This window comes from Poromitra crassiceps (genome assembly GCF_964638095.1).
Source record: "Poromitra crassiceps genome assembly, chromosome: 17".
Lineage (NCBI taxonomy): Eukaryota > Metazoa > Chordata > Actinopteri > Beryciformes > Melamphaidae > Poromitra > Poromitra crassiceps.
Window position 1 is genome coordinate 12,133,957 of NC_139635.1, and position 24,331 is coordinate 12,158,287.

The window sequence follows — 24,331 nt, forward strand, 5'->3', positions numbered from 1 at the left end:
AGAGTTATTAATTAAGGGGCTGAACTCCTGAACTCTCAGCTGGTATTATTTGGCTGGTAGCGGTCACGCTGGGAGAAGCCATCAGTTACAGCGAGCCATTCACAAACCAGGGAGCGGACTGACAGCGAAAGATGACACCGGGGTCCCCGTTGTGCAGGTGTGTGTGTGTGTGAGGCAGGTGTTTGTGTGTGTGTGTGTGTGTGTGTGCGTGTGCGTGCGCGTGCGCGTGTGCGTGTGCGTGTGCGTGTGTGTGTTCAGGGGAGGGTAGGGCTTTATGCAGACACTGGGGTAAAAACAAATGCCCCACCTGCTCTTCCTCCACCCAAAGCTGAAGCAGGGAGCGGGGGCAGCTGAAGTTGAATATTGCAGCTGCTGTTGTTATTTTATATTCACATTTTTTTTTTACTGTTTCTATTTGCTATTTTGGCTGTATGTACAGTATGAAGGCATGTGCCTTTTTTCTTTTTTTTTTTTTTTTTTACATCCATTGGGGGGGGGGGGGGGACTTTTTTGTTGTCGTTTTGGTCTAGGTGAAATGTTGTGGTCTCTCCTGATTCTAAATATAGCTGAATCGCTTGGTTTGACCAAGTAAAACTATTTTTCGACGCATTTCTACAAAACGTCTATGGGAAAATTAATGGCGGATAATCCCTTGGTGCGTGTGCTGAACCAGGAAGAGGACGTGACTTTGGCTCTCTATGTAAAGACAGCTGGTTAGGGATGATTTAGTGTCGTCTGAGCTTCAGGAGGCACCCAGCCAGGAGCATCCCTCACCTTGCTGGCGGGGTTCAGGCCAGCAGGGGGCGGTGTGTGGGGGAGGAGGCCCAGGCGCTGGAGGTACGCCTGGAGGTTTCTGCTGAGCTCCTCCTCCACTGGCTTCACCCTCTGGTCTGCTGGGTCCATCGCCTCAGCTACCGGTCTGAACGAGAGAGAGAGAGAGGGATAGAGAGAGAGAGAGAGAGAGAGGAAGTAAGTGAGTATTTGTGTTTTCTTATAAAAGCACCTGTTATTGATGTTCATGCTAAAGGTTCAGAAGGAGAATTTCTCATTTCTCTGTGAACCTTTTTCCCACCCAGGAACAATGTCGGTCGAAATGAAATGAATGAAATGTGGTGGTTCCCAGTTAGGAATAATTCTGCCTTGGTTCAGTTGCCTTTAACATCTCACCACCCCTCTTCTCCACTCACATTAATATCTTCACACTTTCCAGGTCAGCTGTGGTAAGATCAAATATTCCTGAGTTCCTGGCCTGACTTCAGTGCATCACAACTCAATATGCTGCACAAGCACCGGTTATCTTACAGAGCTCAAGCCAACCAGCTAGCAGAACAGGGAGGGGGGGGGGGGGGGGGGGGGGAGGGGGAGGGGGAGGGGGAGGGGGGGGGGGGGGGGGGTGGTGCTTGGATCGAAAGTCTAATCCCTCCCCTTTTATTTTTTGTGAAATGTTTGATGGTCACTCATGATTGAGTAGCTGGCTGGTTGGTTTGGTCCCAGGATCTTTATACAGGATTTTTCCAAACATCTATGGAGAAAATGTATGAGGAATTCTCTGATGGAACCGGAGCTTTGAACATGTGGGCAGTCACTGTTGAGCTCTATATGCTATGCTCCTCTCACTCTTACTGCAGTCTTTCATATGCAGTGTTGGACAAGTTACTTTCAAAATGTAATATACTACATATTACTCGTTACTTTCATTTGAAAGTAATAAGTTACTTTACAATATTACTGTGTAGAGTAACTCGTTACTTATTACACTACTTTTGCATTACTTTCCCCAAAACAGCAGCAGCAGAATGACATCGCCGCCCCGGAACCATCCCAAAAAACCATTTCAACCGCCTTGAAGTCAGTGTAAACAATCGAAAATTCTGAATGTTATTATTTTCCTTTGTTATTGTCATCTATACTGGTTATTTGCATAAACACACACAGTTTGATTAGGAAATGATTGTATCTTTTTTAAAGTGTGGGATAATGTGTGTTTGTTTTTATGTTTGTTGTTATACATAATGCAAAACTTTAAATAAAGCTGTGGGATAAAAACACTCAACTAATGTATATGTCACTGTACTTACAGAGTGCATTTCATCACTGCTGGAAATCAAATGCCGATACTTAAATTCTCTTAAATTGAACTGCCTGAAGAAATTAAAATAAGAAATTAAAACACCATTGAAACAGATGCGCATTCAAACTAAAACGCTGATCGAACCAATAGTAATAATGAAATCCTCTGCATTCAGACCATAGGGGCACAAAAACTCTCTATTGAAACTAGGGCTGAAGAATTGATAGATATTTTATCCAAATCGCAATATGGCCTCAGGAGCCGCGGCGCAGTGTTTGTTAAAGGCAAAATGTGTGCCAAGATACTATTTATTTGAAATTTTAAATTGTGGTGCTGCAGAGACATGTCCTGGCCTACACATCATATTCTGCAGACTTAAGAAAACATCTTTGTTTATTGGTACAGATCCTTGCAAAAATCACGCCATAATAATTTTGATATGTTTTTCAATGAAAATGAGAATAATGATGTAAAAACTATCATTCCCTCTAATATCGCAAAATCATATTGCAATTGCAATATCAGTAAAAAATAATCACAATTAGATATTTTTTCCAAAATTGTTCAGCGCTGGTATCTGCCAACTTCTGTTGATTGCTATTAATATTAGTAGTAGTAGTAGTAGCAGAGGTGGAAAGTACTGAAGTAAAAAAACTACTCTTTTTTTTATAGGATTTGTAAGTATTTTTATAATGCAATACTTTTTCTCTTTTTATTTTGGATTTATTTATTTATTTATTTAGCACACATTAAAACATATAAATACTGAAAGTTAGCAAGTTCAGCAAAAAAAAACAAGATGTGCAGAGTAGGGGCAAGATATACATAATAAATAAGATAATACATAATTCTACTCAAGTACTTTTAAATGTAACCCGAGTAAATGAGTAAATTCTGATTTTTGTTTTGCACACCGCACTAGGAAAACAGCACAGTAGCATTGGGACTGCTCGCTAACAGGTCCAGGATCACTTCCACAATTAGGGTGCCCAAACTGGTGGCTCGTTAGTGCAGTGGCCAATTAAATTAAATAACGCTCAAGACTGGCCAATTGAATTAGACAGGTGTCGACGATCAAGTTGCAATGATCCCCATTGTCACATTAGTTCAGAAATCTCTGTTTCATTTGACACTGCTGATGATAGCAGAGCTAAATGGATGTATGTGATTGTGATTTTGCTGCTGCTAGCAGCTCTAGCTCATCTGGCAAAAGAGAGAATCACCAAACTGAGCTTCCCTGCTGCATCTGAATGAGCTGTTCAGTATGAAAGACAAGACAGACAAAGACAGGGACAGCTTAGCTAACACTGGTAACTAGGGCTGGGTATTGGCAAGGATCTCACGATACGATACGTATCACGATACTTGGGTCACGATACGATTGTATCACGATATATTGCGATGCGATACATATTGCGATATATTGCGATATTCTACAGAATTGACTAAAAATGAAATAATAGAGCTAAAGATCAGAACACACTGTGTACCACCCAGGTAGTGTAATAATATGTACATCACTTTATACTGATAAGTTAGTGGACAAATTCAGTCAAAACTACTGAGTGTTGAGTGTTACTGAACGCATCGATATGGGAAATATCGATACAGTATCGATTAGGGGTGGGAATCACCAGATGCAGAGGCCTGGCATGGCATGGCCTGCAAAAAAAAAAAAAAAAAAAAAAAAAATGTAATATCGTGATACTTGGCGTCCAAGTATCGATACAGTATCGGGAAATAAAATATTGCCATATATTGCCGTATCGATTATATTGCCCAGCCCTACTGGTAACATGTGCTGGATGTGTGAAATCTAATTATTAGGCTAAATAATTAAGAAAATACATTTTTAAAGTAACGCTAATGTACTTTTACTTGAGTACTAAAGTAAAAATATGTGTACTTGTCTTGAGTAGGATTTGTCAGTACTTTCCACCTCTGAGTAGTAGTAGTAGTAGTAGTAGTAGTAGTAGTAGTAGTCATATTTTGGGACCTGCTGTTGCTGTTGTAGATAGTTCCAGTCTGCAGCGGTCTGTAGGGGATCCTCCTCAGCTTGGACAGCTCCTTGGACAGAACCTGTTGAGTGGCGTCATCCTCCCAGGTCCAACCTGCACACAGATACACAGAAACAACTGCTAGAACCAGGTCCAACCTGCACACAGAGACACAGAAACAACTGCTAGAACCAGGTCCAACCTGCACACAGAGACACAGAACCAACTGCTAGAACCAGGTCCAACCTGCACACAGAGACACAGAACCAACTGCTAGAACCAGGTCCAACCTGCACACGCAGACACAGAATCAACTGCTATAACCAGGTCCAACTTGCACACAGAGACACAGAAACAACTGCTAGAACCAGGTCCAACCTGCACACAGAGACACAGAACCAACTGCTAGAACCAGGTCCAACCTGCACACAGAGACACAGAAACAACTGCTAGAACCAGGTCCAACCTGCACACGCAGACACAGAATCAACTGCTATAACCAGGTCCAACTTGCACACAGAGACACAGAAACAACTGCTATAGCCAGGTCCAACCTGCACACGCAGACACAGCAACAACTGCTAGAACCAGGTCCAACCTGCACACAGAAACAGAACCAACTGCTAGAACCAGGTCCAACCTGCACACAGAACCACAGAGAACCAACCTCTAGAACCACAGCAGAACCTAGGAACCCACTACTGCACTGTCACCTCTCTCCACGATATGATATTATCATGATACTTAAGCCACAAGCGATCATTGCGATATTGCAATATATGCTAGTATTGTGATATATTGAGTATTGCGTTATTGCAATATATTGAGATTTATTACCTTTTTCAACTGAAAATAATGTCCCCAAAGGGAAAAAACTTGGTCAATCTCTGTTTCATCTAATGAGATAACGTTTCCAGTCTGTTCATCTCACTTCAATCATTTTGATTGCAGATTTGCAGTAAAATAAGATTGTCAAGCAGACAGAGTGACCAACACTGTCATAAAAACTTGTCATAAATGTTGCATGCACTTGACAATTTATATGATAAATTATCACAATACTTGGCATTCGTGCGATACGATATATTGCCACACAAAATATTGCGATACTATGCTGTATCGATTGTTCCCCCACCGCTAAGGGACACGCAAATTAAAACTGTCTCCCTCAAATCCCGCTAAATGCACAACACTATTCTTCTCTGTCAATACCTGTGTAACCCCATGTGCAATACTAAAGCGCATTACTCTGCTGCTACTATTGGGCACCTTTCCACTATAGTGTGTTACTCTGTTATCTCATTACTGCTGTTATATCATGCAACTTACTCTGACTGTCACTTATCTGCAAACCATGTCAACACCAACCTCACTACTGCTGCTACCTCTGATGCACCCTGACCCTGTACATATTCTGTAAATAGCAAACTTAAGCTACCTCACCTAGCTGACAAGTCTGTTTATATCTGTTCAAATCTGAATCCTTTTAGAATATTTCATAATCTCTTTAGATCCTTTATAACTTATTTGTTTATGTCTTGTATATTTGTTCTTATCAATGTTAATGAGCACCAACCACACCAAGACAAATTCGTAGTATGTGAAAACTAGGGGTGGGGGAAAAAATCGATTCACCTAAGTATCGCGATTTTTAATGTCACAATTTTTTGAATCGATCTTTTATTCCAGAATCGATAATCGCAAAAAAAAAAAAAAAAAAAAAAAAAAAAAATTGGTGCTTGCAGTCAGGCCACTCACTGAACAGCAGGCCAGGCGCCGCCTACTGGTTTACTAGTGGTTTTATTACTTTATTAGTTAGTCTGAAGTAATAATTACACTTCAGGGTTAAAGTGGGTGCATCTCATTGTAAAATTGGACTTCAAACGGCCCAAATCTGGCTTCAAACGGCCCAAATTGGGCTTCAAACGGCCCAAATTTCACGTGCGTCGGCCCATATCAACCTGGCCTGCTTGGTAAAAAGCAAACAAACTGAAAAAAGAAAAGAAAAAAATAAACAAAAATCGCAATAAATCGTAATATCGAATCGCAATAATCGTAGAATCGCAATACTTAAGAATCGCAATATAAATCGAATCGGCACCCAAGAATCGTGATAGTATCGAATCGGGAGATAAGTGAATCGCCACAGCCCTAGTGAAAACATACCTTGGCAAATAAAATAATTCTGATTCTGATTCTGTAATATGGCAAAGGATAGGTCTACTCAAGAAAATATGTCTTTTTTGTATGGAAAAAAAAGTATCAGCAGAAATACAATAGTGTAAGTATGGTAAAAAAAAAGGAAAAGGGAGCAGAACTTGCTGAAGAAGCAGCAGCTTTCCCAAACTCATTAGGTCAGTCATTAGCAGTGGAGACGAGGCGAGAGCCTGGTGTCCTTGGAGACTGTGTGGAGTGACAGTCTGTTTCAGTGACTAAGCAGAAAGCGTCTTGGAGACTGTGTGGAGCGACGTCTGTTTCAGTGACTAAGCAGAAAGCGTATTGGAGACTGTGTGGAGTGACAGTCTGTTTCAGTGACTAAGCAGAAAGCACCTTGGAGACTGTGTGGAGTGACAGTCTGTTTCAGTGACTAAGCAGAAAGCGTCTTGGAGACTGTGCAGAGTGACGGTCTGTTTCAGTGACTAAGCAGAAAGCGTCTTGGAGACTGTGTGGAGCGACGGTCTGTTTCAGTGACTAAGCAGAAAGCGTCTTGGAGACTGTGTGGAGCGACGGTCTGTTTCAGTGACTAAGCAGAAAGCGTCTTGGAGACTGTGTGGAGTGACAGTCTGTTTCAGTGACTAAGCAGAAAGCACCTTGGAGACTGTGTGGAGCGACGGTCTGTTTCAGTTACTAAGCAGAAAGCGTCTTGGAGACTGTGTGGAGTGACAGTCTGTTTCAGTGACTAAGCAGAAAGCATCTTGGAGACTGTGTGGAGCGACGGTCTGTTTCAGTGACTAAGCAGAAAGCGTCTTGGAGACTGTGTGGAGCGAAGGTCTGTTTCAGTGACTAAGCAGAAAGCGTCTTGGAGACTGTGTGGAGCGAAGGTCTGTTTCAGTGACTAAGCAGAAAGCGTCTTGGAGACTGTGTGGAGCGAAGGTCTGTTTCAGTGACTAAGCAGAAAGCGTCTTGGAGACTGTGTGGAGTGACAGTCTGTTTCAGTGACTAAGCAGAAAGCGTCTTGGAGACTGTGTGGAGCAACAGTCTGTTTCAGTGACTAAGCAGAAAGCGTCTTGGAGACTGTGTGGAGCGACGGTCTGTTTCAGTGACTAAGCAGAAAGCGTCTTGGAGACTGTGCGGAGCGACGGTCTGTTTCAGTGACTAAGCAGAAAGCGTCTTGGAGACTGTGCGGAGCGACGGTCTGTTTCAGTGACTAAGCAGAAAGCGTCTTAGAGACTGTGTGGAGTGACGGTCTGTTTCAGTGACTAAGCAGAAAGCGTCTTAGAGACTGTGTGGAGCGACGGTCTGTTTCAGTGACTAAGCAGAAAGCGTCTTAGAGACTGTGTGGAGCGACGGTCTGTTTCAGTGACTAAACAGAAAGCGTCTTGGAGACTGTGTGGAGCAACAGTCTGTTTCAGTGACTAAGCAGAAAGCGTCTTGGAGACTGTGTGGAGTGACAGTCTGTTTCAGTGACTAAGCAGAAAGCGTCTTGGAGACTGTAGGGAGCGACGGTCTGTTTCAGTGACTAAGCAGAAAGTGTCTTGGAGACTGTGCGGAGCGACGGTCTGTTTCAGTGACTAAGCAGAAAGTGTCTTGGAGACTGTGTGGAGCGACGGTCTGTTTCAGTGACTAAGCAGAAAGCGTATTGGAGACTGTGCGGAGCAACAGTCTGTTTCAGTGACTAAGCAGAAAGCGTATTGGAGACTGTAGGGAGCGACGGTCTGTTTCAGTGACTAAGCAGAAAGCGGCTTGGAGACTGTGTGGAGCGACGGTCTGTTTCAGTGACTAAGCAGAAAGTGTCTCAGCCGTGTTTCAGCCACAGTTCAATAGAGAGGCAAAGTGAAACGTCACTTCCTGCTTCAGCACTGTACCAGAGATTTTCATCCGCCATTTATTTTCCAATAGACATTTCGTAAAATGCTTATAAAATAGTTGTACTTCGTCGAACCAAACGGTTCAGCTAACGCTATAATCGGGAGAGACCATAGAACATTTCACTGGGACCCAAACTTAAAAAAACAACATTGAAAAAATATTTTCTTTAAACCCGCATTTCTTTTAACGTTTTGGTCTGAGTGAAATGTTATGCGATCTCTCCTGTTTCTAAATATATCTGTACTGTTTGGTTTGAACCAGTACAACTATTTTTATACGCATTTTACGAAATGTCTATGGGGGAAAAAATGGCGGATAAAAATCTCTGGTACAGTGCTGAAGCAGGAAGTAGGCGGTCACTTTGCCTCTCTATAGAACAGGACTGATGAGCTCATTGGGAATTCATTTTGCAGGTGCAACAGAGAAGAGCAACATAATAAAAACTACAGGCCACTGGGCAGAGTGCATCATGTCTACCAACCTTTCTACCAAGTTCTGTGCTGTTACGTGAATCCGTTTGGAAGTGACGCACCTTTTTGTGATTGGCCACACATAGTGCCACGCCCCCTTTTGGCTAGTGGCTGTGGGATGTTAATCAGTTTCTACGTTGGCCCATGACCTACTTTCTACAAAGTTTTTGCAAATCTGTTCATTTTTTAGATGTCCTGCAGACAGACAGACAGACCATTTCGTGATTAATTTCAATTGAGCTAAAAAAAAAAAAGAACATTCATCACTACATAGTTTAGCAGCTATAATTCCGTTTCTATCAAAAATAAATTTCAATTTCTTGTGTATAACAACTATGAATTTGTGTCACTTTCATCAAAGGTCTAATTTTGGAACAAAACGTCAGCAGATGTCCCTGCACTGAGACATTGGCACTCGGTGAGTAAATTGATTCTGATTTCAAAGGGTGATTCGGTATCTGTGGCACCTGAGGAGGCTTCTGGTCCTGTCTGTTTCTTTGTATCTGTGGCACCTGAGGAGGCTTCTGGTCCCGTCTGTTTCTTTGTATCTGTGGCACCTGAGGAGGCTTCTGGTCCTGTCTGTTTCTTTGTATCTGTGGCACCTGAGGAGGCTTCTGGTCCCGTCTGTTTCTTTGTATCTGTGGCACCTGAGGAGGCTTCTGGTCCTGTCTGTTTCTTTGTATCTGTGGCACCTGAGGAGGCTTCTGGTCCCGTCTGTTTCTTTGTATCTGTGGCACCTGAGGAGGCTTCTGGTCCCGTCTGTTTCTTTGTATCTGTGGCACCTGAGGAGGCTTCTGGTCCCGTCTGTTTCTTTGTATCTGTGGCACCTTAGGAGGCTTCTGGTCCCGTCTGTTTCTTTGTATCTGTGGCACCTGAGGAGGCTTCTGGTCCCGTCTGTTTCTTTGTATCTGTGGCACCTGAGGAGGCTTCTGGTCCCGTCTGTTTCTTTGTATCTGTGGCACCTGAGGAGGCTTCTGGTCCCGTCTGTTTCTTTGTATCTGTGGCACCTGAGGAGGCTTCTGGTCCCGTCTGTTTCTTTGTATCTGTGGCACCTGAGGAGGCTTCTGGTCCCGTCTGTGTCTTTGTATCTGTGGCACCTGAGGAGGCTTCTGGTCCCGTCTGTGTCTTTGTATCTGTGGCACCTGAGGAGGCTTCTGGTCCCGCCTGTTTCTTTGTATCTGTGGCACCTGAGGAGGCTTCTGGTCCCGTCTGTTTCTTTGTATCTGTGGTACCTGAGGAGGCTTCTGGTCCCGTCTGTTTCTTTGTATCTGTGGCACCTGAGGAGGCTTCTGGTCCCGTCTGTTTCTTTGTATCTGTGGTACCTGAGGAGGCTTCTGGTCCCGTCTGTTTCTTTGTATCTGTGGCACCTGAGGAGGCTTCTGGTCCCATCTGTTTCTTTGCCTTCCACATGAATGCATCACTTGTGGGAATGTTCTCACACCTATCAGCAGCTTCCAGGACGGAGGCAGCATTATGGAAATCCACCATCTTGCTTCTATGCTGCATTCATCCTGAACAGTGTTGGGCAGTAACCCGTTACTAAGTAACGCGATACTGTAATCTGATTACTTTTTCAGTAACTAAGTAATGTAAGGCGTTACAATTTCCAAAACAGTAATCAGATTACAGTTACTAATCCAAGTAACGTTGAGTTACTTTTTTTTCTTTTTTTGGTCTTATTTATGCAGAAAAACAGAAGAAAAATAATGTTTGAAGTCATGCAGTTTGGCTGATCGTCGACCCCGGTATTTAATTCCAATAAAGTGGATACAGTTGTAAAAGGAGTTGGTTTGGTTGTATGTCACTTTTTCAGGGGGTAAAAAAAGAAATAAAAAGTAACTAGTAACATAACTAGTAAGGTAACTAATTACTTTTGAAAAAGTAATCAGTAAAGTAACTTGTATTACTTTTTAAGGAGTAATCAGTAATCAGTACTTAATTAAATTTCCCAAGTAACTTGCTCAACACTGATCCTGAAACATTGCACGCTGCAGCCACCGCAGAATGAAATGAATAGGTAAAAACAGAAAACATCTGGTTGGCATGCTGTTCCTTGCGTCTCCCGATGATGTAATTTGAAAATTTTCCCAAATATGTTCTCTTGTGGATCAAAGGGCAAAGGCACAGAATTGGTGCAGCAAGCATGCAGTATAAACCTGCCCACTCCACTGAGTGGTCTGCTTCTGTTCTGGCATCATAACATATAAACCTGCCCACTCCACTGAGTGGTCTGCTTCTGCTCTGGCATCGTAACATATAAACCTGCACACTCCACTGAGTGGTCTGCTTCTGCTCTGGCATCAGAACATATAAACCTGCCCACTCCACTGAGTGGTCTGCTTCTGTTCTGGCATCAGAACATATAAACCTGCCCACTCCACTGAGTGGTCTGCTTCTGTTCTGGCATCAGAACATATAAACCTGCACACTCCACTGAGTGGTCTGCTTCTGCTCTGGCATCAGAACATGCAACAGTGGTTCCTCGTGATGAAAAAACATCCTGTCCAATGAGCGCTGAGGGGGACTGATGATTAGCCAATCAGCAGCACCAATACACAGTGCAATGGGCGGGATTAACGCCGTTGTCAAACTGTTGTCAAGTGTACTAATTAGTTTGAAATCCAAAACGCACTCTACTTTGAAGGCACTTATTCAAAGGGGAGATGTTCACGTTGGGATACGTTGCTGCTCTCTGGTGATTGGTTCGGGAAAATCCACGGGAATCAGTTAAAGTGGAGGCGACGTCGTACTGAAGAAGGAAGTGGAGTGTAACGAGGTGACAGTTCAGTCTGATATCAGGCTGCATTCATTGTACTTATACTCATTATTATTTGCTGCGCGTCTGATTCTGATTCTCTATCAGTGAGAGAGGAAAAGCAATTTCTCTCCCCTGATGAAAAAGCTTGATGAGCAACTTTGGCATTCGTGTCTGTTTTCTTCTCCTGGGAAACATTTTACGACGCTAGTTGTGAAAACGTCCCTGCACCGAATGTCACCAAGACATCTCTGTGCACGTCTTGTGCTTTGGCAAGATTGTTTCTGACTCGGCTTCGTGTGACTAAAGGATTAAAAAAATATATAGATATATTTCTCTCTCTGCATTTCAGCGAGTGTACTGTACAAAAGGACGAGCTTGATGAGCTACTTGGGCACCCGCGTCTGTTTCTTATGCTTAACATGCATCCGAACACGGCCTTTTTTGGCAACCAAACAGAGGATGGGCGCCAGCACCAGATGGGGTAGCGGAACGAAGTGTTAGCGGAAATATGGCGGCGCGTGCCGTGCTGCAAAGCACAACGTGAACAGAGACATTTGGCAGATGAGCCGTGACGTTGGTGAGAGTTACAAGCAATACAGTCTGCAACTCCAGATGTGATGCTGCAATCTGGGGAATGTCTCCAGATGTGGACCCAGGACAGAGGACACACACTGCAAATGTCTCAAGATGTGGACCCAGGACAGAGGACACACACTGCAAATGAGAACTCTGTCCGGTGAAAACCTTGGGTTTGCAAAATGACGACTTTTGACGGTGTGGAATTTTTCAGTTTGTCCAAAGGGCTTTGAAAAGGTTTTTTATAAGCCCATGGATGCACATTTTAACAAGTCATTTAGTTCCATATTCAGCCTTCCAATCTTCACATTTTCTTATAACAAGAGAACATTCTGTCAATGAGCTGAGATGACTCATTTCAGGACTTTTCTAGATATTGGTATCAAAATCTTGAAACAACATGAAAATTAGGACTAATAGACTAAATGACTTGTTAGGATCTTCTTTTTTACATTGTGACAGAAATAAAGTTAAACAAATATTATAAGTTGTGAAAACATTCATCAAAAGGTTTACACATAACGTTTTCACACAATCTCCTTGGGGACTTTAGAGCACAATCTGCCATAATATCATTTTAGACCATTATTATTACCATATCTGTGTACAAGCATTTTGAAATACAGAGCAGATAATAAATACACCCAAAAAAAACTTGCTAAAAGTTTGCGCCAATGATGCATGGCGTTGATTGGTAAGAGTTCTTTCTCAGCACAATCCATGCTGTTCCTCATAGTCGCTCTAGAAAGTTGGGTAAAAATGAATGCATGGTCGATGGGGTCACGCTCCTGTAGGGGTTTAATTCAATTCAATTCAATTCAATTCAATTCAATTTATTGTTGTCCACAATGTGGAAATTTGTCTTTGGCTTCACAGGTTTGCTTGCACACATGAAAAGTACAGAACACAGACACAGGAAATGATAGGGTACATAATACAACATATAACAAGACAACAGGACAACAGCACATTACAGACAGTGATAACGGACATGGTTCTGATGTGGATGAGTCTGACGTTTATGAATTTAGCAGATTTATTGCGTTTGGTATGAAAGATTTTTTGTAGATATTCTTGGTTGCTGCAGGAACTCTATAGCGTCGTCCCGAGGGCAGTTTTGTGAACTCATTAAGGGGTTTAACTGTCACATCATTAAAGATGATCCAACAATAACACTTTTCTAACACCTATAGTTGTGCACACAGGTCTGCCTTAATCAGGAGTGAATCCGGTGCAGGCAGCGTTTCACTCCACTAGCCGTGAAGACTTGAGTGCCCCAAAAGCCTCTCCCGCCCCGTTGCCAAATGAATTACGACCCCTACTGGCAGGAATGAGACGCACGCCCCTCTCTAACAGCTGTGCAGCGCCTCGAGCCACAGCTTTCGCCATCAAACAGCCATAAAACAAAGCCTTTAACGGCGGCCACGATGGCTGTAGCGGCGGGTGAACAGACGGCATCTGACACGGCAGGTTAACAAACGTTGGAGCCCCTGCCAGGACATTCACAGCCACTTCAGGCTGGGTTTTGCAGCAGGCGGAGGCTGAGCGCAGAGCAGACGCACGTGGGCGGGCGAGGTGAGAGACAAGAGGAAGATCTGATTTGTCCACGTTTGGAAAGATGGACGCTGAAGTCAATTCATTTTGACGCGACATTAAATCTACACTACCAGTCAAAACTTTGGACGCTCATTTCTCTTTATTTTGAACTATTTTCCAAATTTTAGGATACGAGTAAAGATGACAAACACAAAAGGAATTATGCAGTGACCAAAAAAGTGCTGAATCCAAATGATCTTATATTTTGGATTCTTTAAAGTAGCCGCCCTGAGCCTTGGCAGATGCGTTGGAAAGAAATAGAGTGCCAAAGTAACACCCTCTTCCGGCTTCTGCATACCTCCTAATAAGGCAGTGATTTTGCACAGTGTGGGCCGTGAAGGTACTGCAGGTGGTCTGCCAACACTCTCCAAAATCCATTTCATAAGAAGAAAAGCACTCCGGAACAAAGTAATGTGCTGTGGAAGCAACACGGACCTTTTCTGGAAGCGCAGACGGGAGCAGGAGTGACAGAACAGGCTAGCAGTTAGCATGCTATCCAGGCTGAGAGTAAACAGCGGAGCAATGGAATTAACAATTAAATGGGTCAGCTATCGAGCACAAACAACGGATGCGTTTCGCCATCATCAGCTGTTAATGAGCTGTTAATGAGCTGTTAATGAGCTGTTAACGAGCGTCTAACATTACGTTACGTACCTTATGAGAATTACAAGGTAAGGTAGTCAGTGACACTGGCTGCACTCAGAGATATGTAGGGGGGCTCATTTCTAGTCTTTCCATAGACTTTTCCTAAAATGCTTATAAAAATAGTTTCACTTGGTCAAACAAAGCGATTCAGCTATATTTAGAATCAAAGAGACTGGGGATGTCCGATACTATCGGCCTACCGATATTATCGGCCGATATTAGCATAAAAAATTCATATCGGAAAAGGTTTTCATGCCGATGATTTTTTTTTTTATATATATACAGGGGGAGTCTCACTGAGAGAAATGCTCTCTTTTTCAGGAGGCGCAAGCGCTCCCTTTTCACTTTCCCCATCCAGATTTATCCTGCCGGTCCCGGGGTTTGAACCGACGACCTTCTGGTCACAAGCTCGCTTTTCTAACCGTTGGGCCACCACTGCCCCAATAACACTTACAACTTTAACACAACATGCATAAAACTCTTCAGCTACATTAAGCTACATTATGTAACTTGTTACCTGAAATTTTGGTGAAAAAAAAGCCAGCTTATATCGGTATCGGTTGATATCGGTATCGGAAATTAAGAGTTGGACATTATCGGATATCGGATATTTGTAAATCCCTATCCCTATTTACATCCCTAAAAGAGACCATATAACATTTCACTGGGACCAACATTAAAAAATCCCATAGCCAGCTACTTTTCATATTTCATATTTCATACCTTATAGGGCTATATGATTCAGATTAAGTTGTTCTACTCTCATATTTTGTCTTGTATATCGGTCACGCCGGTGCCGCGTGAGAAAGCTGCCTCAAAAGTATAGTTTACCCACTTTTCTTTACAACTACAGCACTGCCAATAGTGGGTCATTATAGTATAGATACATAGGCCATAATGTGCAACTACTAAAGTAAATGATAGCTATGAACAGAATAACGATATATATATATATATATATATATATATATATATATCTTTTTTACAGTCAATTGGTGACACGGACTCCTACTTTCCGCCACTGTAGTCCCGAATTCTCACGCAACGTCACTCCTCGGACACTCGTGTATCATCGAAATTTCTGAAATTCCCACTCGCGAATATGACATTGGAGGGCCGTTCATGTGCTCACAACTCGAAAATACGGTAAATACGATGTAACCGGAGAGCACATGAATGCACGAAGAGAGCTCACTCCTATTGGCCCCAACTTCCAGCTCGTTTTCTCCATTTCCTCGTTATGAATATAATATCACTTCGTCTCTCCCAAGCCCTGCTGTTGTCATTTTGCTCGCTCTGAGTCCTCCTGTTTGCTCACTGTGTGCCGTGCCGCAGGCCAATGTACTATCATGCGCATACCACAGGGCATGAAGACTACAACAAGAAACAGACTACAACAGGAAACAGACTACAGCAGGAAACAGACTACAGCAGGAAACAGACTACAGCAGGAAACTGACTACAGCAGGAAACAGACTACAGCAGGAAACAGACTACAGCAGGAAACTGACTACAGCAGGAAACATACTACAACAGGAAACAGACTACAGCAGGAAACAGACTACAGCAGGAAACAGACTACAGCAGGAAACAGACTACAGCAGGAAACTGACTACAGCAGGAAACATACTACAACAGGAAACAGACTACAGCAGGAAACATACTACAACAGGAAACATACTACAACAGGAAACAGACTACAACAGGAAATGACTACAACAGGAAACGTACTACAGCAGGAAACATACTACAACAGGAAACAGACTACAGCAGGAAACTGACTACAGCAGGAAACGGACTACAGCAGGAAACATACTACAACAGGAAACAGACTACAACAGGAAACGTACTACAGCAGGAAACATACTACAACAGGAAACAGACTACAGCAGGAAACTGACTACAGCAGGAAACATACTACAACAGGAAACAGACTACAGCAGGAAACAGACTACAACAGGAAACAGACTACAACAGGAAACAGACTACAGCAGGAAACATACTACAGCAGGAAACAGACTACAACAGGAAACAGACTACAACAGGAAACAGACTACAACAGGAAACTGACTACAAACAGACTACAGCAGGAAACATACTACAACAGGAAACTGACTACAAACAGACTACAACAGGAAACAGACTACAACAGGAAACTGACTACAGCAGGAAACAGACTACAGCAGGAAACAGACTACAGCAGGAAACTGACTACAGTAGGAAACATACTACAACAGGAAACAGACTACAGCAGGAAACATACTACAACAGGAAACATACTACAACAGGAAACAGACTACAACAGGAAATGACTACAACAGGAAACGTACTACAGCAGGAAACATACTACAACAGGAAACAGACTACAGCAGGAAACTGACTACAGCAGGAAACGGACTACAGCAGGAAACATACTACAACAGGAAACAGACTACAACAGGAAACGTACTACAGCAGGAAACATACTACAACAGGAAACAGACTACAGCAGGAAACTGACTACAGCAGGAAACATACTACAACAGGAAACAGACTACAGCAGGAAACAGACTACAACAGGAAACAGACTACAACAGGAAACAGACTACAGCAGGAAACATACTACAGCAGGAAACAGACTACAACAGGAAACAGACTACAACAGGAAACAGACTACAACAGGAAACTCACTACAAACAGACTACAGCAGGAAACATACTACAACAGGAAACTGACTACAAACAGACTACAACAGGAAACAGACTACAACAGGAAACTGACTACAGCAGGAAACAGACTACAACAGGAAACTGACTACAGCAGGAAACATACTACAACAGGAAACAGACTACAACAGGAAACTGACTACAGCAGGAAACAGACTACAACAGGAAATGGACTACAGCAGGAAACATACTACAACAGGAAACAGACTACAACAGGAAATGGACTACAGCAGGAAACAGACTACAACAGGAAACAGACTACAACAGGAAACGGACTGCAACATGAAACGGACTACAACAGGAAGCAGACTACAACAGCAAACTGACTACAACAGGAAACGGACTACAGCAGGAAACGGACTACAGCAGGAAACAGAACCGACTGCTGCTGCAGCACCGAAAACTGCACTGGTGCATTGAGGAAAATAAAGTTATTCACATTATTTATTGTGTTTTTTCTTCACTGGACTGGATAGTATGTAATTATTTTAATCAAAATTGTAATTGAAAGAAAGAAAGAAAGAAAGAAAGAAATTTGAGATTTGGAGAAGAATCACGAGAGAGAAGGGGGAGAAAGAAATGACAGAGGAAGGCGAAAGAAGAACGTGGGTGGATGTGTGTGTGTGTGTGTGTGTGTGTGTGTGTGTGTGTGTGTTTATGAGGGAGAAGGTGAAAGGGAGAGAGAGAAAGAGAGAGCTGTGTTATCTCTTCAGCAGACTGGTGGGTGTGGTTTGACACTAGACTGGTGGGTGTGGTTTGACACTAGACTGGTGGGTGTGGTTTGACAGTAGACTGGTGGGTGTGGTTTGACACTAGACTGGTGGGTGTGGTTTGACACTAGACTGGTGGGTGTGGTTTGACACTAGACTGGTGGGTGTGGTTTGACAGTAGACTGGTGGGTGTGGTTTGACACTAGACTGGTGGGTGTGGTTTGACACTAGACTGGTGGGTGTGGTTTGACACTAGACTGGTGGGTGTGGTTTGACACTAGACTGGTGGGTGTGGTTTGACACTAGACTGGTGGGTGTGGTTTGACAGTAGACTGGTGGGTGTGGTTTGACACTAGACTGGTGGGTGTGGTTTGACACTAGACTGGTGGGTGTGGTTTGACACTAGACTGGTGGGTGTGGTTTGACAGTAGACTGGTGGGTGTGGTTTGACAGCAGACTGGTGGGTGTGGTTTGACAGTAGACTGGTGGGTGTGGTTTGACAGTAGACTGGTGGGTGTGGTTTGACAGTAGACTGGTGGGTGTGGTTTGACAGCAGACTGGTGGGTGTGGTTTGACAGTAGACTGGTGGGTGTGGTTTGACAGCAGACTGGTGGGTGTGGTTTGACAGTAGACTGGTGGGTGTGGTTTGACACTAGACTGGTGGGTGTGGTTTGACAGTAGACTGGTGGGTGTGGTTTGACAGTAGACTGGTGGGTGTGGTTTGACAGCAGACTGGTGGGTGTGGTTTGACACTAGACTGGTGGGTGTGGTTTGACACTAGACTGGTGGGTGTGGTTTGACAGTAGACTGGTGGGTGTGGTTTGACACTAGACTGGTGGGTGTGGTTTGACACTAGACTGGTGGGTGTGGTTTGACAGTAGACTGGTGGGTGTGGTTTGACAGTAGACTGGTGGGTGTGGTTTGACACTAGACTGGTGGGTGTGGTTTGACACTAGACTGGTGGGTGTGGTTTGACACTAGACTGGTGGGTGTGGTTTGACAGTAGACTGGTGGGTGTGGTTTGACAGTAGACTGGTGGGTGTGGTTTGACAGCAGACTGGTGGGTGTGGTTTGACAGCAGACTGGTGGGTGTAGTTTGACAGTAGACTGGTGGGTGTGGTTTGACAGTAGACTGGTGGGTGTGGTTTGACACTAGACTGGTGGGTGTGGTTTGACACTAGACTGGTGGGTGTGGTTTGACACTAGACTGGTGGGTGTGGTTTGACAGTAGACTGGTGGGTGTGGTTTGACAGTAGACTGGTGGGTGTGGTTTGACACTAGACTGGTGGGTGTGGTTTGACAGTAGACTGGTGGGTGTGGTTTGACAGCAGACTGGTGGGTGTGGTTTGACACTAGACTGGTGGGTGTGGTTTGACAGCAGACTGGTGGGTGTGGTTTGACAGTAGACTGGTGGGTGTGGTTTGACAGCAGACTGGTGGGTGTGGTTTGACACTAGACTGGTGGGTGTGGTTTGACACTAGACTGGTGGGTGTGGTTTGACAGTAGACTGGTGGGTGTGGTTTGACAGTAGACTGGTGGGTGTGGTTTGCAGTAGACTGGTGGGTGTGGTTTGACAGTAGACTGGTGGGTGTGGTTTGACACTAGACTGGTGGGTGTGGTTTGACAGCAGACTGGTGGGTGTGGTTTGACAGCAGACTGGTGGGTGTGGTTTGACACTAGACTGGTGGGTGTGGTTTGACAGTAGACTGGTGGGTGTGGTTTGCAGTAGACTGGTGGGTGTGGTTTGACACTAGACTGGTGGGTGTGGTTTGACAGTAGACTGGTGGGTGTGGTTTGCAGTAGACTGGTGGGTGTGGTTTGACAGCAGACTGGTGGGTGTGGTTTGACACTAGACTGGTGGGTGTGGTTTGACACTAGACTGGTGGGTGTGGTTTGACAGTAGACTGGTGGGTGTGGTTTGACAGCAGACTGGTGGGTGTGGTTTGACACTAGACTGGTGGGTGTGGTTTGACAGTAGACTGGTGGGTGTGGTTTGACACTAGACTGGTGGGTGTGGTTTGACACTAGACTGGTGGGTGTGGTTTGACAGTAGACTGGTGGGTGTGGTTTGACACTAGACTGGTGGGTGTGGTTTGACACTAGACTGGTGGGTGTGGTTTGACAGTAGATGGTGGGTGTGGTTTGACAGTAGATGGTGGGTGTGGTTTGACAGCAGACTGGTGGGTGTGGTTTGACAGCAGACTGGTGGGTGTGGTTTGACAGTAGACTGGTGGGTGTGGTTTGACAGTAGACTGGTGGGTGTGGTTTGACACTAGACTGGTGGGTGTGGTTTGACAGTAGACTGGTGGGTGTGGTTTGACAGCAGACTGGTGGGTGTGGTTTGAGAGCAGACTGGTGGGTGTGGTTTGACACTAGACTGGTGGGTGTGGTTTGAGAGCAGACTGGTGGGTGTGGTTTGACAGCAGACTGGTGGGTGTGGTTTGACAGCAGACTGGTGGGTGTGGTTTGACAGTAGACTGGTGGGTGTGGTTTGACACTAGACTGGTGGGTGTGGTTTGACAGCAGACTGGTGGGTGTGGTTTGACAGTAGACTGGTGGGTGTGGTTTGACAGCAGACTGGTGGGTGTGGTTTGACAGCAGACTGGTGGGTGTGGTTTGACAGTAGACTGGTGGGTGTGGTTTGACAGCAGACTGGTGGGTGTGGTTTGACAGTAGACTGGTGGGTGTGGTTTGACAGCAGACTGGTGGGTGTGGTTTGACACTAGACTGGTGGGTGTGGTTTGACAGTAGACTGGTGGGTGTGGTTTGACAGCAGACTGGTGGGTGTGGTTTGACAGCAGACTGGTGGGTGTGGTTTGACAGTAGACTGGTGGGTGTGGTTTGACAGTAGACTGGTGGGTGTGGTTTGACACTAGACTGGTGGGTGTGGTTTGACACTAGACTGGTGGGTGTGGTTTGAGAGCAGACTGGTGGGTGTGGTTTGACAGTAGACTGGTGGGTGTGGTTTGACAGTAGACTGGTGGGTGTGGTTTGACAGCAGACTGGTGGGTGTGGTTTGAGAGCAGACTGGTGGGTGTGGTTTGACAGCAGACTGGTGGGTGTGGTTTGACAGAAGCGTCTGCACGTGTCAGTGTCTGTACAGAGTTGTGTCGTCTTGTGCAGACAGCCGGCGCCACACGACTCATTAACATAATTCAAACAGCTCATTAACATAATTCAAACAGCTCATTAACATAATTCAAACAGCTTATTAGCATAATTCAAACAACCAATAGCATAATTCAAACAACCAATAGCATAATTCAAACAGCTCATTAGCATAATTCACTTCACTTCAGAGCCTCTGTCTGATCAACGCTTCCCGACTCACCGAATTAAACCACATGTGGGTAAAAGAGGTAAAAGCACCATCAACCACTGCAGAGAAGATCAATTGAAATCATGGAAGTTTGAAACCCTCATTAGTGTTTTGCTTGCACCTGTGTTTACCCTGCCTTTTCCACACAAAATGGCCCCCGTGAGAAGGGTCTATAGAGAGAAAATGGGAGAAAAAAACAGGTGGGGGGAAGATGGCGGAGAGTGAGGGAGAGGAGGAGTATTGTTTTGTTTTGTTACTCCTCTCCAAACAGCCGGTGTGAGGTGTTTTGTGGGGGAGCAGGTCCTGTAATTCACCTTTTTCACCCCAGCCATTTTGTGTCTGAAAGGCAGGAAGTAACACAGGTGCAACCAAAACATTAACGAGGGCACTGGAACACCTAAATGGATTGGACGTTGGAAACCCTCATTAATGTTTTGCTTGCACCTGTGTTACTTCCTGCCTTTTAGATACAAAATGGCTGCTGTGAAAAAGGCCAATTGTCATTCAATCAGAGCAGTGCTGCCTGCCTGCCTGCATGATGAAAGCGGATGAAACACCGGTCGCTGCAGAGCTGGTACACGAGTCGCTGTCGCCCTCTGCTGGCAGTGGACGGTCAGGGCAGCTAAGTGCACAAGTGAAGTAAAGGCTATTATGAGCGTGACCTGCTGTGGCCCTTTATGTGAATGAAATTCAATGACTTTTCCAAGACTATTCATCTCGATGTCAGTCATTATTATTTCAGCTTGTATCCAAACACATCACGCTTATTTTAGGAATTGTATTTGTGGAATCATCTCACTGCACAATAGCAGATAACTGTAACTGCATGGGTTTCAAAATATTTGACTTTTTTTCCCAGGACATGTACTTGGTAAAAGTGAAATTGTCTTGGAGAAAGTTTCTTGTTTCAACATTTTCTTCGAAGTATCAAGTGAAACTGATTGAAACAGCAAGATTACCTGCCAGTGAAGTGAGATAATTTGACAAAGAAAATCAGGAAATAAGCTTGATAGGTCTGCAGACAAGGTAAAATCGTATGGGCAGCTTGTCATTTTTTGCAGGCTGAAAACCATCTAATGCGATGAATATGTGAAAATAATAAAAGTAAAATACATTCTTTAATTTCCCTGTAATGTTCATCATTGATATTCTCTGACTTTCCCTTATCTAGAATAAACATATCAAAAATAAATATAAGATATTCCAGAAATTCCCTGGCCAGTGGGAATGCTATGGACATTTTTATTGGACTGTAATAACTGTAAATTGTATAATCCACAGTTTACATCACAGAAAGTGGTATCAGACCGATATAAGCACTAACATTTCTGATATGAATCTGTTGTTTGAAGCTGTTTGGATTGAAAATTCTCCCTCCTTTAGGACCGACTGATGTTCAGACAGTCATTTTTGCTACTGGAGGCATGGCATTATTTCTATTGCCTTACCAGCAAAAATAAATTTCCAGTTTAGTAACATTATGCAATGTTGAAGAATTTTATTTATTGTATTTTGCCATTTCCACCCAGCTTTTCGAATTAGAAAATTTGTAATAAATTAATAAATTAATGAATCAATCAACCAATCAATCAACCAACCATGAATCAATCAAATGAGCAATCAATCAATCAACAATTGGATGGAAATCCTGCTAATGTGACAAATCCATTCAATGTACATGTTGAATAAAGGAATGTTTTCTGTAAAGTTTTGACTCTTACATGCCAAAAATAACAGTCAAACCCACTGTAACACCGGGGTGGATTATGTTAAACAGGGAGTGTGTGTGTGTGTGTGTGTGTGTGTGTGTGTGTGTGTGTGTGTGTGTGTGTGCTGTGGGTGGGTGGGTGTGTGTGTGTGTGTGTGTGTGTGTGTGTGTGTGTGTGTGTGTGTGTGTGCGTGTGTGTGCACGTGTGTGTGTGTGTGTGTGTGTGTGTGTGCACGTGTGTGTGTGTGTGTGTGTGTGTGTGTGTGCATGTGTGTGTGTGTGTGTGTGTGTGTGTGTGTGTGTGTGTGTGTGTGTGTGTGTGTGTGTGTGTGTGTGTGTGTGTGTAATCGTGTCTGAGGATGTTATATCTGACTGTACAGTTTCAGTAAGGGTAACTGTTAATGATACTCAACATCATGTATCACCAGCCAACACACGCAGGTACCTGGTAGGGCTGCAACAACAGAGGCAGCAACAACACTGGACCGGTTTAAAGTTACAGGGAAAGCTAGCATGTATTCCCACTGCAGATCATACAGTTTCCCATACAATATTCAAGAACTACGCAGTTAATGAGGATATTCTTACATTTGCAGTTAAAGCCAGATTACAGGTCCTCCCAACCAGACTCAATCTCTCTCTGTGGTACCCCAATACATTTTCTCCTCATTGCCTGCACCATCATAACACCCCAACCATAGAGTCACTGTCACATATTCTGAATGGCTGCCATGTATACAAAGGTATGTATATTTCCAGACATGACAGGATTGTTGACCTACTGGTTAAGGACATGCTTCTATACATCCCACCTTCTTCTGTTGAAGTTTATACTCACACAAGGGTTTCATCTGACATGTTCATACTATGCAATAACAAAACTGAGATCTTTTCAAATGTGACAGCCAATACACCAGATGTTGTTGTTGTTGACGAAGAAAGCAGAGAAGTCACCATCTTAGAAGTAGGCTGTACGTTTGACTATAGTCTGGAGGAGACATTCCTTGCTAAGGTTTTAAAATACCAACCTCTCAAAAATGAGATTGAACAACTCGGGTACAAGTGCAAACTACTTGTGTTTATATTTGGAAGCCTTGGCAACGTCCACAGACTAGTTGTAAGGGGTTTGCAGATGGCAGGAATTCCAAAGCCAAAAGCTAAAGCATTAGCAAAATTCTGCTCGATATCTGTGATAATAGGCAGCCGCCACATATGGAGGAGACGCTGCTTCCTGTATCCATAGACAGATCAGACATGTCAATGAGATTCTGAGCTTGTATGTGCATCTACCACTATTTGTGTTCAAGAATTTCTCTTGTAAAATGTGAACATAAATAAATATATTAAATGTGTGTGTGTGTGTGTGTGTGTGTGTGTGTGTGTGTGTGTGTGTGTGTGTGGGTGTGTGTGTGTGTGTGTGTGTGTGTGTGTGTGTGTGTGTGTGTGTGTGTGCACATGTGTGTGTGCACGTGTCTGTGCGTGTGTGCGTGCCTACCTCTGTTGGACAGCTTCTCCAGCAGCATCCTGAAGCGCTGCACCACAGACGGGGACACGTCGTAGGTGTACACCTCCTTCACTGGGACAGAGTGACACCTCCCAAACATACCATCTGTGAGACGACAGGAGCAAACACACACGCACACGCATGCAGGCACATACACACACACACACACACACACACACACACACACACACACACACACACACACACACACTTTTACTACAGCGTCCAAATTAATTTTATTTA

General features: G+C 44.0%; 1 protein-coding gene across 1 annotated transcript in view; it reads right to left on the reverse strand.

The window, feature by feature from the left end:
• Positions 1-24,331, reverse strand: part of slco5a1b (solute carrier organic anion transporter family member 5A1b) — a gene marked incomplete at both ends in the record, with an annotated part of 144,107 nt that overhangs the window by 36,457 nt on the left and 83,319 nt on the right. Inside the window, 3 exons of the mRNA XM_083653933.1 lie at positions 775-919; positions 4,068-4,182; positions 24,080-24,193. Of these exons, the coding sequence (XP_083510059.1) occupies positions 775-919; positions 4,068-4,182; positions 24,080-24,193 (374 nt within the window). The remainder of the gene's footprint in view (positions 1-774; positions 920-4,067; positions 4,183-24,079; positions 24,194-24,331) is intronic.